Below are 15,524 nucleotides of genomic sequence, written 5' to 3'. Positions count from 1 at the left end.
AGCAAGTCATGCATTGGGGAAAGTTTCTTTGATTAGTCTGTCCGTGCTAAGAACGGGATCTGTCTCCCCATGGTTGCATTAGGTATTGCCCTAAAGAGAAAGATTTGTCAAGGTTTTCCATTTTAGTGTCAGTACAAGAGTCTTTGACTGGACAGAAAGTGTTGCCTTGTCAGTTAGGAAGCTGTCACCTTCGAGTACTAGAAAGCCCTCTTCAAAATGTCTTAAACAAAGAACCACCTTTATAAACACACCAGCTCCGGCATCAGCAGCGGAGCTTGAGGGTTGCCTGGCTCAGAGCAACTCAGATGTGCTCCTTCCCTCTGTCCCTCTGTGGGTGCCACCGTGTGAGCCGTGCCAGGGGACCAGCAAGCTTTTGCGACACTGTCTCACCCTAGGTGCCTGCCCCGCTCCGGGGAGAAGAGGGATCACTTTGCTCTTTCCTGCTCTTTCTTGATTCTTGATGTTTCAAGCTTCTTTCTTTTATCATTTTCTGTCTTTCTCTGAAGTCCTACCCGGAGCCACTCATTTAGAGTAGGTCTGGTGGCTGCAAGTCCCCCCGTTCCCTTCGCCTCGTCGTGTCCTGATCTCATCATCCTCGGTCCTGACGGGCGTTTTTGCTGGGCACAGAGTGCGGGGTTGACAGGCTTGATTTTCTTTCAAGTTTTTTTCTTTGTCTTTAGTTCTCTGAACTTTGATGACGATATGTCCTGACCTGAATTTCTTCGGGTTTATTTCATTTGGTATTTACTGAGCTTCTTGAATCTGTAGATTAATGTCTTTTACTAAATTTGGAAGGTTTTCAGCCATTGTTTCTCTGAATACTTTATTAGCTCCACAGTTTTTTCTCCTCTCCACCTCACTACCGCAAATGTTTGGTCTTTGGTTATAGTCCCGCCGGCCCCTGAGGCTCTGTTAATTTCTGCTCGGTCTATTTTTTTCTCTGTTGTTTGTACTGGGTGATTTCTATTGCTCTATCTCCAATGTTACCATTCTTTCCTCTGGCAGAGTCATGTTCACATTGAGTTGTTTATTTCAGTGTTACAATTTCTGTTGTTCTTCCTTATGTCTTCTATTTCTTTGCTGAGACTTTCTGTGTGTGTGTGCGTGTGTGTGTGTGTGTGTGTGTGTTTGAATTTCAAGCAGGTACATAATAGCTCATCAAAGTATTTTATAAAGCCCTTGTTACCTAATTCTAATACCTGTGTCACCTGGATGTTTTATCATTGACAGTCTTTTCTTGTTTAAGATAAAGTTTTCTTTGTTCTTGGTAGGTGATTTTGAGTTGTGTCCTGGAGATTTGGTGTTATGTTGTGAGACTCTAGAGCCTATTTAATCTTTTTTAAAAAAGACTTTAATTATTTATTTTTTAGAGAGGGGAAGAGAGGGAGAAAGAAAGGGAGAGAAACAATATGTGGTTGCCTCTTGCACGCCCCCTGCTGGGGACCTGGCCTGCAACCCATGCATGTGCCCTGACTGGGAATTGAACCAGCAACCCTTTGATTCACAGGCCAGCACTCAACCACTGAGCCACACCAGCCAGGTCAATCCTATTTAATCTTTTTGGCAGGCAGTCACTCTAGTTAGGTATAGCCCACAGGTCCAGATGGAGATGGATGTTCTGTTCCTCACCAGGCCCCGCTGACACCACCCCAGCCAAAGCCTCCCACTGTCAGGCCTTGCCTTGTTGCCAGTGGGTGGGGTGGAAGCTCCGCCCCCCGAGCTCTGCTGGGTGGACTCTCAAGGGCTGTGCAAACTGCACCTCCCTTATTCTGGGTAGTGCAGCAAGTGCAGAAATGCCCCTGCTGGACTTTCCCTCCATCGCTCAGCTCCCGAGGGCAGACTGGCCCCTCTGTATTTGTAGCGTCTGGCACAGAGTGTGGCACAGGCCGCTGTGTGTCTGGCAGTCCAGCAGGGTCAGGGTGCAGGTGAGGGGAGTGAGACGAGACAGCACTGAAGGACAGGGCAGGGGCCAGGCTGGCCGGGCTTGTTGGCTGAGTGCTGAGTGCGGCCATTACCCCAAGGGCACTGGGAGCCACGAGGGGTGTCTGGCTGGGGAGTGACCGTCAGATCTGCATTCTAGAAGCTCTGACTCTCGGGCTGTGATGTGAGGGTGGGTTTGGGAGGAGAGGCACGCACGCCCTCCCAGGCGGAGCTGGGGGGCACCGAGGCAGACCTCATCCTGTACCCACCCTGGCTGGGTTCCCACTGACGACGCGCTTTTCCTTACAAGCTGTGGAACTTGGGCAGGGGTTACCCATATAGGCCTCAGTTTCCCCATCTGTAAACTCAGGTGTCTTCATACCTGCCTCATGAGGGATGCAATGCAAAACACGAGGAGTCTCTTCTGGCTCCCTGCTGCCAGCAGCCCTGGTTTCGGGGAAGCACTCCTTCCGGCTGGAGGGAGTTCATTAGTTCAGTTCAACTTGCCAGCTTGCCCGCCCCAGCCCCGCCCCTGGGGGCCGTGGAGTGGAACCGGCCTCCTTGTGGAGCCCAGGGTGCCTGTGGGTTCTGGCTCTGGGCCAGTGCCCGCCCTGGGAACTTGTTCCTGCTGCTCATTGGTTGCCTCCCTTGGTCCCTCCTGGAGCTTGGTTAATGAAAGCTGCTCCCTCCCGGGCCCCAGAGGAGGCCCCCCATAGGTCTGCCCCCCCCATAGGTCTGCCCTCGGTATCTCAAAGAGGAGAGAACCCCAGCAAAGTACCGGGGAGGCGGGGACCGGGTTCCGCCAGCAAGCCTGGGGTGCGTGCGACTCAGTTGGCCAGGCCTCCCGCCTGTGGGAAGAGCCTCCCAGCAGCTCCCCTGCTCTGCATGTCGCACGCCTGCCAATTCCTCTGCAAAGAGCATGGGGGGATCTGCCCGGAAAACTTCGTAGAGTGTTTGCGAAAGTGGCTCTTTGCAAAACTGCATAGCATTGGTGAGGTCCCTGGCTCCCCCTGCGCCCCTCGAGTGATGAGGGTTAGGAGGGGGGAGGGTAAGAGTGGGAACAGTCATCATGTGAGGGGCCACATTCCAGTCCAGGCACATCCGTCTAAGGGCCCAGGCTCCGTGAGGAAGCACATGTGGGCTGCCTGGCTTCGAGTTTTCCAGGAGCTGGTGGGGGAGGAGGCCACAGGCTTTCTGCCGTCTAAGCAGTTTGGGGGGAAGGCGCCAGCAGCAATGAAGCACTGCCGTGGGCTAGACATAATCACGAGCCTGCCACGAGCCCTATTAATCCTCACAGCAGCCCAACAAGTCAGCCCTGTTGTTATCCCCATTTTATAGATGAGGAAACTGAGGCTGAGGAAGGCTAAGCACCCGCCAGAGGGCACAAAGCTGGAAGAAGCCAGATCAGGACTTGAACCCCGTTCTGCCTGCTGCCAAGGCCTGGGTGCTCACACCCCCTGCCCGCCTGCCTCTAGAAGCAGCTTGAGAGCTGTCTCAGAATTGGGCCCAGGGGCCACCTGCAGCCAAACCAGGGGGTAACAGCTGGCGACCTCCCTGCCCCAAGCCTGCTGAACACACCCTTGCTTCGGCCACCATGCCGTGGGGCCCCGGCTCTCTCTCCGGTGGCCCCCCAGGACAGGCCGCCCCCTTGGGAGTACCGAGTGCCTGGGTGAGCCCCAGAGGAAACAAGCCAAGGGGAACGGTCTCCTGGCTCCCTCTCTCCCCATGCAGGGAGCCGTAGGCTCCTTCAGAGCAGTGGTTGCTATGCAGCCTTGTTTATTCAAGGAGAGCCTGGCGGAGAGCTGGAGCTCCGGCAGCAGGGCCGGCGGCTGCCCCAGCACCTGCCCAGACAGGAGGCCCCTAGCCCGGGGCTGCGAGGCTGAGCCCAGGCCAGCACGGGCCAGGCGTGGGGCCACCCTGTCCTTGCCTCCCTGGATACACCAGCGGCATCGTCTGCAGAGAGACCATGGAACCTGGACTCCTCTGGTGACGGCGGTTTAGCTTCTGGACGGAGCAGTCAGAGGTGATGTGTCCACCAAGCTGTTTGTGGGGGAGGGGCAGGGGAGGTGGGTCAGGGCACCTGAAGTCCTTGGAGGGGCGTCAAGGGCCTGTTCAGGAGCAAGGACACAGGGTGCGTTGGGGAGGAGAGGCCTCATGCAGCGACGGGGCTGTGTGGCCGTGGGGAGGTCCCTGCCTCTCTCTGGGCCATGCAGCGCAGCTCTGGTGGGGGACGTGGGACAGCTGCTCTCCGAGCCTGTGAGCCAAGGAAGGAGGGGCTGCCCCAGGCCGCCCCCACCCCAGCCGTGCCCTCGGTCAGAGCTCTCTGGTTTGAAGGTAAACCACACGCAGCCCAGATCCCGGCCAGCCAAGGCTCCCTGGAGGTGCCAAGGGTGCCCGTGCCGGGTGGGTGGGGTGTGCAGCGGGGAGGCTCAGGGGCCTGGGGCGCCCGGGGAGAGTGCCGGCCTTGGGAGGGGCCCCACCTCTCACTGGCTGTGTGGGCTCAGGCTCTTCTCATTCTGAGCCTCAGTTTCCTGACCTGTAAGGGGGCAGCCAAACAGCCCTCCCTTGGGGCCGCTCATGCGGCGGGCAGACCGGAAGGAGGGCAGCTGGAGTGGTAGCCCCCGTGCCAGAGGGAAGCTGCTGTTGTCGGTGCCGTTATCGTGGCGGAGACGATCGTGTTCCTTTCCACGGCAGATTTCAGGGTTCTGAAACCAGGGTTTCACGAACCCCTTCTTCGGGACAAGGGCCCACGCTGGGTGGGGACCTTGCAGGCCTGGTATTTCCTGCAGGGACGGGAGGGGACCGCGCGGGCTGTGCTTTGCTGGTGCATCACTGAGCGGGCCGCAGCTCACGGAGGTGCCCGGCCCCAGGGGTGTGTGAGCCGCCGGGTGGAGCCTGAGCTGGACAAGCCCCACACGGCTCTCCGGCGTGCCCTGGCAGAGTGGGGCCCCGCAGCCTTCCGACCCCAGGCTGGCCGGCTCCCAGCCCTGCTCCGTCTCAGCCCGTGGAGCCCTGGCCTAGCAGATCTGAAGAAAGGAGAGTGTAGTGGGAGCAAGTAATGGGGTGACTCCCAGCTGAGCTCTGGAGACACCTCCTTCTGAAGGTCTCCTATCACCTCCAGGGACACCCCAAAAGCACCAGACCCTGCTCACCAGCATGGATGCTTGGAAGTTTATTGTTTGCTTTAGGCTCAATGGTTTGCAGACAGAGGAGTCCATAAAACTCACAGGTTAAAGAAGGATTATACAGTGAATGTCTGTGTAGCCGCCGCCACCCAGGTCTAGAAACACACTCGTCTTCCTTTGAACTTTGTATAAACAGAGTTGCGCTTCACCCAGTCTTCGTGCCCGGCTTCTCTCACCGAACGTTATGCTAGGGGGTCTTCTGTGGCGCTGAGTAGGGCAGCAGTTCGTTTTCTCTGCTGTGGAATATTCCACGGCATGTGTCCACCGTGATTTATTTCTCCATTGTCCTGTGGGGCATCGGGACTATTTTTAGCTTTTGACTGTTACCAGCAGAGCTGCTACGAGCATTCTCGTCCTTCTTTCCTGGTTGGCACGTGCAAGGCTGTCTCTGGGCTGGAGACCCAGGGGTGGAGCTGCTGGCGCAGGGTGCGCACGTCTCCCATGTCACGGTAAAGCCGGGCCGCTTTCCCTAGTGGCCGCGCCCCTCGCGCTTCCCCAGCTGCGCGGACGAGGTGTTCTCTCTGCACGTCGTCAGCGCCTGGCATCGGCTGGCATCTTGACTTCTGCCAGTCTCTGCAGGCTGGTGGGAGCATTCCATTCTGACTTAATTTGCATGTCCCTGACCGCCACACCATCACCAGGCCAGGTACCTGTGCTCGCCTTTCCTCCTCCCCCTTTTCCTTTGTTTTTTGGGGTGCACCTTCTCCCCTGTCTACTCTCCCAGCCCCCTTGCTGTGCTCAGTTTCCTGACCTTCCTCTTTCTCTCTGCCTCCCTTCCCCACTGTCCCCACCCTCCTGTTCCCCTCCTTGGGACACCAATCTCTCATCCACGTGATTTCTCCGTCACTGGTCCTTGAGTGCAGACCTGGGCTCCAGGGCAGCTGTCTGGAAGTCCAGATTTCCACTTTGTCTCTGCTTCAGAATCTCTGGTTATCAGTTCTACTCATGTCTCTTCCTGGCCTTTGGATTTCCCTTCCATAAAATCAGGACAGAAAAAAAAAATGTCCTTCTACAGAAGCCATTTCAGCTTCCCAGGCAAAACCTGGCACACGCCCTGGAGAGGCACACGAACAATTCTAGCTCTTGGTCAAGGTCAGCCGGGCTTCTCCTGGGGCCCTTGGAGCCGTATCAAGAGCCCTCTCCCGGAAGTGACAGACATTTCAATGCTAGGCGTGGTCCAAGGACTTTGCTGAGACTCTGACTGGAAAAGATGTCTTCTTTCTTCCCAGTCACCTCTGGTACCTGTGGGTGTCACAGACTGCAGTGGGAAGGCTGGGGCTCCAGCCACCGGGCCGGGCTCCATGAAGAGCCATGCCAGCAGGAGGCGCTCCCGGTCAGTGCACCGGCCGTTCTTTGCTTGGGACTCTGGTGCCGTGGTCAAGCTCCAGGGCCACTCTGACCTCGATGGTGGAAACCTCTGCGTGGGCAGCAGGCCTCCCGGCCCTGGCCAGCAGCTGAGCCATCCGGGGCAGGACTGATGCAGTGGGGTCCAGGCCCACCAAGATCCTTAGTCCTGGGGAATGTGCTGTCGTGACTCCAACCGGGCCTGCAGTTCTGAAGTGACCCTTTTGGGAGGCCTTGAGGGGAGGCTGGAGAAGGAAGTTTTCTGGGCAGAGAAAGAGGGAAGGAAGGGGGAGGGAGAGAGAGAGAGAGAAACATCGATTGGTTGCCTCCCATATGTGCTCCATATCCCCTGAAGTATTGTCATTTGGGGGCGCCCCTTTATTTATGATGTCCTTGTGCATTGCCCAACGTGGACGATCAAACAGGGCAGCCCGCTGGTCTCCTGCGTTCATTGTCTGAGAAACGGAGCTTAAACAGAACTGTCTCTAAGGCTTCCCACACAGGCTTCCGAGTCTTCTAGACCAGTGATTCTCACATCGAAATTCCTGGGCTGGGGTGCAGTGGCTTGCACAGACCTCGACGCCTGTGTGGCTTCCCCGCTCCTCTCTCTAGCCCGTCCACCCCCCGCAAACACACACCGCACTATTACTAACGGAGGGCCGTGTGCCTCCGCTGTGTCCGGCGTAAAAACAGTCGAGGAGCACTGCTCCGAGCCCTTGACCGCGAGATCCACCCTGTCCTGGGGCTGTGAGATGTGGGACTAAGGATGAAAAGGGATCCCTTGGAGCGTTCCCCAGACAGGCGGTACCTGACCTGCTGTCCTGTGTCTGGCCCAGCCTGCCCGCCGACATCCGCTCACCCCGGGAAATGGACCCAGTGAGAAGTGCCCTGCCCCTGGGGCGGCTCCGCCGTCCTGCCACCCAGCCTCAGCCAGGCCCCTGGAGCTTCTTCCCCAAAGGCCTTCAGAAAGGACGTTTTCCCTCTCCTTGGACATGTGAACACACAGGGTAACATAGTGATTAGACAAACAATGGTACTAAGAGCCACTGATTATTGAGTACTGGCCAGCGGTCAGACATAGTATTAAATGCTTTCCATATGTCATGGAATACTCTCAACAGCTTTGTGACATAGACATTATGTCTATTTTGCAGTCACATAAAGGCTTGGGGGAGTTTCGTAATGTGCTGTGTGCTCGGAGAAGGTCAGCTGTGTGGAGTCACACGGCCGGCAGGTGATGGCTGTTAATCCAAGTCTGTTGACTTCTAAGCACAGACTCTAAAATACTGTGTTTTACCACTGAGAACAGAGGCCGTCAGCCAGGAGGCCTCCACTTAGTAGCTCTGTGGCCTTGACCTAGTTACTTAACCTCTCTGAGCCTCAATCTTCTTATCCATAAGACGAGGGCAACGCTATCTGCCTTGTCGCTGTATTTCAATGGCACACCGTTGGTGGTGCCCAGCCCGGTGCCTGGCACACAGCACCGGGAACTAAGAAACGTCCGTTCCCCTTACTTAGCTTCTTCTCTACAGGACAGTCTGGGAGACGCGGCTCGATCTCAATTTCTTCGCTCATTCATGCCGCACATGGTCGTTGAGGGACCCTGTGTGCGGGCACCATGTCGGCCCTTGGGCTGCGTTCCTTTAAGTTCTCTGGAGCCGAGAGCTGGGCTGCGCCCCACGCTGTCTGGAGGGCAGAGTGCTCGCAGGGGGTCAGCCCCCGACTGATCCCGTTGGCCCTGGGGCAGGGGAGATGGCGGCAGCAGCCACCATGGGTGTGTCTCCAGGGCTGGCCATGGGCCCAGGCAAGCATGGTTGTGGTGGAAGGCAGGCTTCTCTGTGCACTGCCTTCCTGCTGGCCTGTGCTGGCCACGGCTGGAGCCAGGAGGCTGAGTGGGGGCCCGGGGATGCCCCCCACAGAGCGTTTGGTGGGATGGGTACCTGTCTCCTGGGTTTGGGAGGAAGAAGGGAGGAAATCAGGCCTGCCCCAGGCTGACAAAAACAGACGCACGAGGCTGGGGCCGGGTGGGAAAAGGAATAGAACCGTCTTTTCTTTCTGGGGTCAGCATGCACCTTGCTCTGAACTGCACCGATCTGAGCCCAGCAGTCTTGCCTCCTGCTTCTCGGACAATATCACAGCCATCCAGCCTGGCCTTGGTCGCTCCCTGCCCACTCCCTCTGGACCCCCCACCCAGGCTGCCCTCCTCTCCATGCCCGAGGACGGTGCCCTCCCCCGCCGTGCAGCTCCCTGCCCTGCCCACGCCTGCGCCCTTTTCTCCGCCCCACCCGTTAGCTCTGGGATTCCTGCTCCACCAGTGTCCCTCTCCTTCCACATCTGCAGCCTTTCCCTTCTCCTGGCTCTTCTCTCCTCCAGTGAACATGCTCTAGTAATTCCTAGCCTTAAACACGTGCGTGTGCGCGTGCGCGCACACACACACACACACAACACAAACTTCATCCGCCCCTCACTCCCCTCCAGCTACCACCCTATCTCTCCTCCCTTTCTCACCCGGCATTTCCAGGGTGGTCTACACTCACTGTCTCCACTTCCTGACCTTCCACACTCTGTCAACAGCATCTTTCTATGACCTCTGCGTCCTCCCGGGCATAGCGACTGCTCTCACTAACCTTCTGGATGATTCCCTAGTGGTCACATTTGATGGGCCCTTCCCCGTCCTTACCCCACCCAACCTCTCCGCTGAGCTGATACTTCTGGTCACTCTGTACTCCCTTGGCTTTCCCGGCGTCCAGGCCCCGGCCTCCCTGCTCCCTGCCGTCCTTGCTGTGGGCACACTCTCGCGGCTGGATCGCCTCATGCACGGCGCTGACTCCCGGGGTGTGGCTCACCGTCTGGGGACCGGGGCTCTTGGGCGAGTGTGAGCATGTGTGTGAGGGATGGAGGAGCAGCTGCCCTGTGCCAGTGATGGTCCTAAATAACTTTTATACATGGCTTTATGGAACCCTAACAATTGCCCTTTATTAGGGCTCTTTTTTTTTTTTTCAGATGAAGAGACCAAAGAGGAACTACATAAATTTCCCAAGTTAATACAAGAAGGGCAGGGGCGGGTGTCCAACCCCAGAGCCGTTTGACCCCAAAGCCAAAGTGCTAGCAGTCCCGGGGGGGCCACTCAGGAGCCAGGTGTGTGGGATGGGAGGGGCGCCTCTCTTCAGAGGGGAAATGAGCCTCTCTTCAGGGGGCATTTCCATGGCGGGCGTATTTTTGGATTCAGAAACTAGGTTTACTAGGTCTGCTCGCTTTCCCCTCCTCCTTTTCTCTGCTCACCTTGGTGTGGGCGCTGTGGTTTCCCCCAGATACGTCTGAGAGAGGAGAACCCTGACTTTCTGGAGCCTGCTGTCACTCAGTGGTCTCTGCAGGGGAGGTGGGCAGCAGCCCCGGGGGTGGGGGGCGGGTGGGGCTGTGCCTCAGGACCGGGCCTTTCTCCTCCTGCCCTCCGGGCCCTGGCCCTTCCTCCCCCCTCGGAGCCCTGCCTTCGTCCTCCTGTCCGAGGCCTGTCTCTCAGGGCGTCTTTGCCTGCTCCCTGGGGGGCAGGTGGACGTGACGCAGCGCCCTGCTCCCTATGGGCTGTGCAAGGCGCCAGGGGTGGTTGGGATTTTGTCCCTGGGGCTGACACCCTTGACTGGGCCAGTCCTAGTTGTCGTTTCCTTTCCACTTGAAACCCGAGTCCCTTCTGTCACCTTTCTTCATTCCTGTGGCACTTGGTCGCCATGGGGCCTCTGTAGGCGTCACTTTAGTGGAAGGAGTGGACAGCATTCAGTTACTTCCGGCCGTCCCATTCCCTGAGCTGGAAAACTGAGGCCGAGGGCGGAGGGCCCACCCAGCTTGGGTGATCCAGAGCATCAGGGAGTGAGGACAGAACCCTGGTCCCCACCCTCCTGCTCTTAGCCCTTTGGGTCAGCGCCTGGCTCTCCCAACAGGGAACAGCTGCTCCTGGGTGCCCAAAGGGTGCTGGGTGCAAATGGGGGCTTGGTAAACGGTGCCTTGGGGCTCGGGCATTAGGTGCCATCCACACTAAACCCCAGGGCTTTGTTCCCCTGTGGGCTGGAATTTCTGATTCTAGTTTTTATAGTTTGGACACGCATCTTCCCGTTCCAACCAGGGCCTGGGCCTGAGTGATTTCCTGGGAGGTGCTCTCACGGGAGACATCGGAGACGGTGGTCTGTCCACATGCAGCTGCAGCCCCTCCCCTGGGGCAGGTGCCCAGGAGACCCTGCGCTGTAGCCCTCGAGGGCTGAGAGGTCAAAGGTATGGACCCAGGCAGGGGCAGGCCTACCCGTGGCTCTGCTTGCTGGGTGACCCTGGCAGGCTGTGGAGAGGACCCAGGTTTCCTCCCTGTACTGCTAGTGTCCCTCAGGACATGGGGTAGTGCGGGCTCCTGGCTGGTGGCCATTCTGCCTGCGGAGACGTTTGTGCTGGGTGGGGTGGGGGACAGTCTGGTTCGGAAGGCCCTTTGCCATCGGGGGCGGGGGGGCACTGAAGCTCGTGCTCTCTATACTCTCAGGCAGCAGCTCCACCCCTTTCTTTAGCCTTCTGGAGAGTGGTCGCTTTGGGGAAACTGAGGCAGAAAGGTGGAAGGTGAGAAATAGGGCTGGGGCCGTATTATGACGTGACTCTGAACTGTGCCACCCAGGGGCTCTCTGCCCTCTTTGAACATCAAGATCATGCAAGAGTTAAGGGAAATAAGCAAGCAGACTCCTGTGGCCTGCTCCCTGGAAGACTAATTCAATAGGAGCCCGAGGCTGGGCCTTGGAATTTGTCATTTTAATCAGTCCCCAGGCGATTCTGAGCTGTAGCTGAGGCTGCGAACAAGAGCTGTAGCTAAATATCGCTTGTCTGCGTGTAATTTGCATAGAAACTCCACCCCGAGAGCCGGGACTGCAGCTCATTTGCTTGAAGGCTGCCGTGGAAGGTCTGTCCTCTTCAGGAACATTCCTGTTGGCCTCTGCCAGAGGCAAGCAGCTGTCTTACCCAGCTCCTGACTCTTTCCCAGCCCCCTGGGGCGAGGGGCGGGGCGTTGGAACCTGCAGAGGAGAATCTCTGCCACCTTGCTTGGGAGGAGAGCCACTGCTGGCTGCTCGTCATTGCTGTGCGGCCAACTCCTTCTCCCCGTGGTCAGCAGACAGGGAGCTGTGTCTCCCCCACCCCCCGCCGCCCTCGGTGTGGGGAAAACTCTCTGTAGACAGAGAACCCGAGCGGCTGGAAGTTCTAAGCGCTGAGACCAGGAACGGGCTGGGCCGGTGCCTCTGTTTGGCCAGAAGCGTTGCCAGGAGCTGCTCCGTCCCCCGGGGCCTGGGTGGGGTGGGTTCCCAGCCGGAGGACAGGCTCTCTCAGCCCCTGAGTTGGGATTCCTTGCTCAGCCAGAGGGAGTTGGCCCTGCATCCTGCCCTGTCCCCAGAGGATGCTCGAGGGAGCTACCCTGGAGTGGAAATTGGTGGCCTTTTAGGTGTAGGCGTGGCCTTTACCCCTGATTTTGTCACGGATCGGCCCTGGCCACCCATCTCCCTACCTGTCAGGGGAAAAGTGCTCACCATCATCTCTGCAAAGAATTGATGACATTTATGAAATTGCACAGAGTCGGCGGTGAGACCGTTGTCACGTGGAGAGTGCAGTTAGGTTGAAGGGGAGAGCTGATGGCCGGCCCCAGAGGTTTAGGGGAGGCCGGGAGGAGGCTCAGAGGGGTCCAGGCTGGGCTTGGCAGCGAGGTGAGAAGGAGGGCCAAGGACTTTGGGCGGGTGGAGACGGGCATGCCCTGAAAGAAGGCTAGAGAGCTGGATGCTGGGGGTGCCACCAGATACCCCGGTGGTCATCGGGGTCGCAGAGGCCGACGTTCATCGTGGGCTCCCCAGGGCATCCGGCGGAGTAACGGTTTCTGCAGGAAACAGAAACTGACGGAGAACCAACATCTCTGGCCCCCTGGCAGATTCCTCCGTCCCTGCGGCCCCAGTGCACCTGCGTCAGAGCCAGGTGTGCGGGTCTCCTTGACACTCTTCGACAAGGCGTCTGCCCACGGGCACGCGGCCTTGACAGTCGGAAATTTTGAAGTGTTCAGAGAGGCCAAGTGTCAGAAAAGAGCTGTCCTCTGGCCCCGGGCAGATTTTACCATAGAATGCTTTGTTTAGTTCTTGACAGGCGCTCCGGGAAGGGTTTAAAAAGCACCTGTTACCTGTGCGCTGACTTCTCCCCGCCCCTCCCCACCAGTGGTCCCTGGATGTCTGCGGGTTGGGGCCCTTGAGAGCCGTGCTCACGGCCAGGAAGTAGCTGCTGCCTCTGGACAGCCGCCCAGGCACCATCTCCAGGCGGGGCATGGGCAACCGTGACGCCGCACCCCCAGGTGAGAGGATTAGCAGAGGCCGTGGGTCAGGGTCTTCCTCAGACTCCCCTGGGGACCTGGCTCTGTTGGGGAGGTGCAGTGGGGATGGGGGGGCGGGAGGGGGGGCTGGGCCTCCCAGCCCGGCCGGCTCTCCATGGGCTAACATAGGCCCTCTGGCTCAGCTCAGCTCTCTGTCTGAGGGCTCCCAGGCCTGGGGAGGGCCTCGGAATGTTCTGGGGAGGCGGCCAGAGCTCTGTCTCCTCTCTGAGCTGGCGGGCCGGCTGAGGGGCTGCCCCTTCTCTGGTGGGAGAATGAGGGCGGGCAGAGGACACGGGGTGGGGCCTTCGGCGGGGGGTGTGTGTCCCTGTTTCCTCAGATGACGAGATAGCACAGTGGGAACTGTGTGGCCGGCTCGGCGTCAGGAGATGGGTTCCAGGCCTGGCACTGACTCTGGGAGCCGGCTGTGGGAGCCTCAGTTTCCCCTGGGGAGCGAGGGGTCAATGGGTCCTGCCCTGATGGAGTGGGTGGTTGCGAGGTGAAGAGCAGCTGTTCCCTGAAGAGGCTGGAGCAGAGGCCGGGTGCCCATTGTGGGGGGAGTGCAGGGGACCCTGAATGCTGGGGTGGGTTCAGGGAACGAAGGGCTCACTGAGCTCAGGGCAGAGTGTCCTGGGGCTTCAACACATCAGAGTGAAAACAGCCACTTAACGTAGTAGTACCCAGGTCCCCAGGTCTGGCCGGCACTAGATTGTTGTAGGGAGGTGGAGGTGCTGAAGGCTTCAGAAAACTCTAGAAGTCTAGAAAGAGAATGAAGGTGTGATTGCAAGAACCCTTGGCCCTGTTCGGTGCTCTTGTTTTACTGATCTGGGAACCACGGCTCACAGAGGTAAAGTTATTGCCCCAGGGGCACGCAGGGGACAGACACAGGACGGGAGCCCGGATCCCTGACTCCTGGTGTAGGGAGCTTGCACTTTGGGGGTGGGTGTGCTGGGTTTTCACCTTTGTGGGGACTTCTCCAGGTCGGGGGTTAGGGCCCCATGTGTGGTCCCGAGGTGTGTGTGGGAGGGGCTGAGTCACAAAGGGGGAGGACCCTCAGTTCAGTTTGCAAACATTTGAGTGCCCACTGGGCTCAGGTGCTACAGAGATGAGTGAGGACGCCACAGGGTCAGGCGGGGAGAGGCAAGGAGGGCAGAATCCAAGACGGAGAGGGTCCTGGATGCTGTGGGAGCTCGGAGGAGTCGCAGGGCTTCTTAAAGGAGCCTGTGCTTAGCTGAGCCTCCCCTCCTGTTGATCTGACCCTCAGGGGTCCTGAACAGCTCAGGGGTCCTGCCCCAGGGGGCTCCCAGTCCCCCCACTGTTACTGCTGGTTACTATTGTCCCCCTTCCAGACACCCAGTGCCACTGAGGACTGAGTCAGCCTTGCCTGTGCGGTATCCCCAGGGACTGTGAGGGGCTGAGGGCCTGGCGGAGAAGCTGCTAACCAGCATGTGCAGTGGGGGTCCATGGTGCTGGCTGCTGAGCCGGGGGCTCAGGAGAGGAGGGGAAGGGTCAGTGTAGGACCCCCGGGGAGGTGCTCGGGCCTCCCAGGAGAGGGCAGTGGAGCAGGTAATGGGTCTCTCTGCTCTGCCACTGGGGCCGGGGGTCAGAGCCAAACACACCACTTAGGGGGTTATGGTGTGAGGGCGACCATTAAAGGCATGACAATGAAGAGGTGGCCCTGTGAGAGCAGCTACTGTGCGATGTGCAGGGGGCTGAGGTGGGGGAAGGGGGCCCATGAGGAGGCTGTGAAGGGTGTGGTGGAGGTGGGTTTGGAGCCAAGCTAGGAGGGAGAAGGCAGGCCGGGCGGGCGGAGGGGGAGCAGCCAGGCGAGAGGCTGGGAAGAGTGGGGTGGGGTTGTGGGCTTTGGGGGGAAACATGGTGCCCTGGCCAGCTTGGGGGGGGGTGGCAGGGCCAGGCTCTGGTTTGGGGGGATGGGCTGCAGAGGCCGGAGGTGCAGTGATGGGGGCAGCCTGTTCCCCAGGGCCGGTCTCTAAGATGCCACGTTCCTTGCGGTTCTGTCCCCAGCCAGGGTGCTGGCTCCGGTGGCGGTGTACTGTGGGAGTGTCCCTCGGACCAGCTTGGGACCCGGTGCGCTCCCAGGTGGGAGCCTCGACTCCGGTCTGCAGGCCGATGGAGAAGGTGAGAGCGCAGGACTCGGCCTGGTGTCTCACCAGGTGGCTTCCAGGTGCCCTGGCGGCCGCTCTGGGGCCCTTGGGCAGAGGACGGGGGACTCCACCCGGCAGCTGCCCCTTCAGGCCGGTGCCTGCAGAGCAGGTGTGGGGCTCATCCCTGCCGTAAACGCCCTTCGGTTTTAGGAGGGCTCTTTCCATTCTGGGCCTCAGGGGATGGAGGTGTGCAGAGGGGGACCCTCAGAACAGGGACGTGGGGACCTCAGCCTGTGCCCGGCCCGGCTCTCCTAGAAACCCAGGGGAAGCCCCAGGAGCCCCCAGGAAGACAGCGTCTGCTGTCCCTGCAGCTCCAGTGTGGGACGGAGAACCTGGCCCGTGACTTGTCCCCTTCCAGGCCTGCGGCTGGCACCGAGTTCAGCTCCCCTCGGGTCTGCTGCCTGCACCGGGCCGGCGTTGGGGGTGGTCTGGGCCTCAGGGTCTCACAGTTCACATCAAGGTGCTCCGAGAAGAGCCGCGGGTGTAACAGAGATTCTGCAAGCCGGTCTGTTTGTGTGCCCCTTGCCCCTCCCTGACCCCTCCAGG

The 15,524-nt window shown here is 59.2% G+C and overlaps 1 protein-coding gene across 1 annotated transcript in view; it reads left to right on the top strand.

The window, feature by feature from the left end:
• Nucleotides 1-3,883: 3,883 nt before the first annotated feature.
• TOGARAM2 (TOG array regulator of axonemal microtubules 2) overlaps nt 3,884-15,524 on the top strand; it is a 45,965-nt gene continuing 34,324 nt past the window's right edge. Inside the window, exons 1-3 of the mRNA XM_045844306.1 lie at nt 3,884-3,943; nt 12,666-12,798; nt 14,839-14,952. Of these exons, the coding sequence (XP_045700262.1) occupies nt 12,771-12,798; nt 14,839-14,952 (142 nt within the window). The 5' untranslated portion in view covers nt 3,884-3,943; nt 12,666-12,770. The remainder of the gene's footprint in view (nt 3,944-12,665; nt 12,799-14,838; nt 14,953-15,524) is intronic.

Source organism: Phyllostomus hastatus, unplaced genomic scaffold, assembly GCF_019186645.2.
Source record: "Phyllostomus hastatus isolate PE091 unplaced genomic scaffold, TTU_PhHast_1.1 phas_contig_402, whole genome shotgun sequence".
NCBI lineage: Eukaryota > Metazoa > Chordata > Mammalia > Chiroptera > Phyllostomidae > Phyllostomus > Phyllostomus hastatus.
This window is presented reverse-complemented; position numbering and strand designations above follow the sequence as displayed.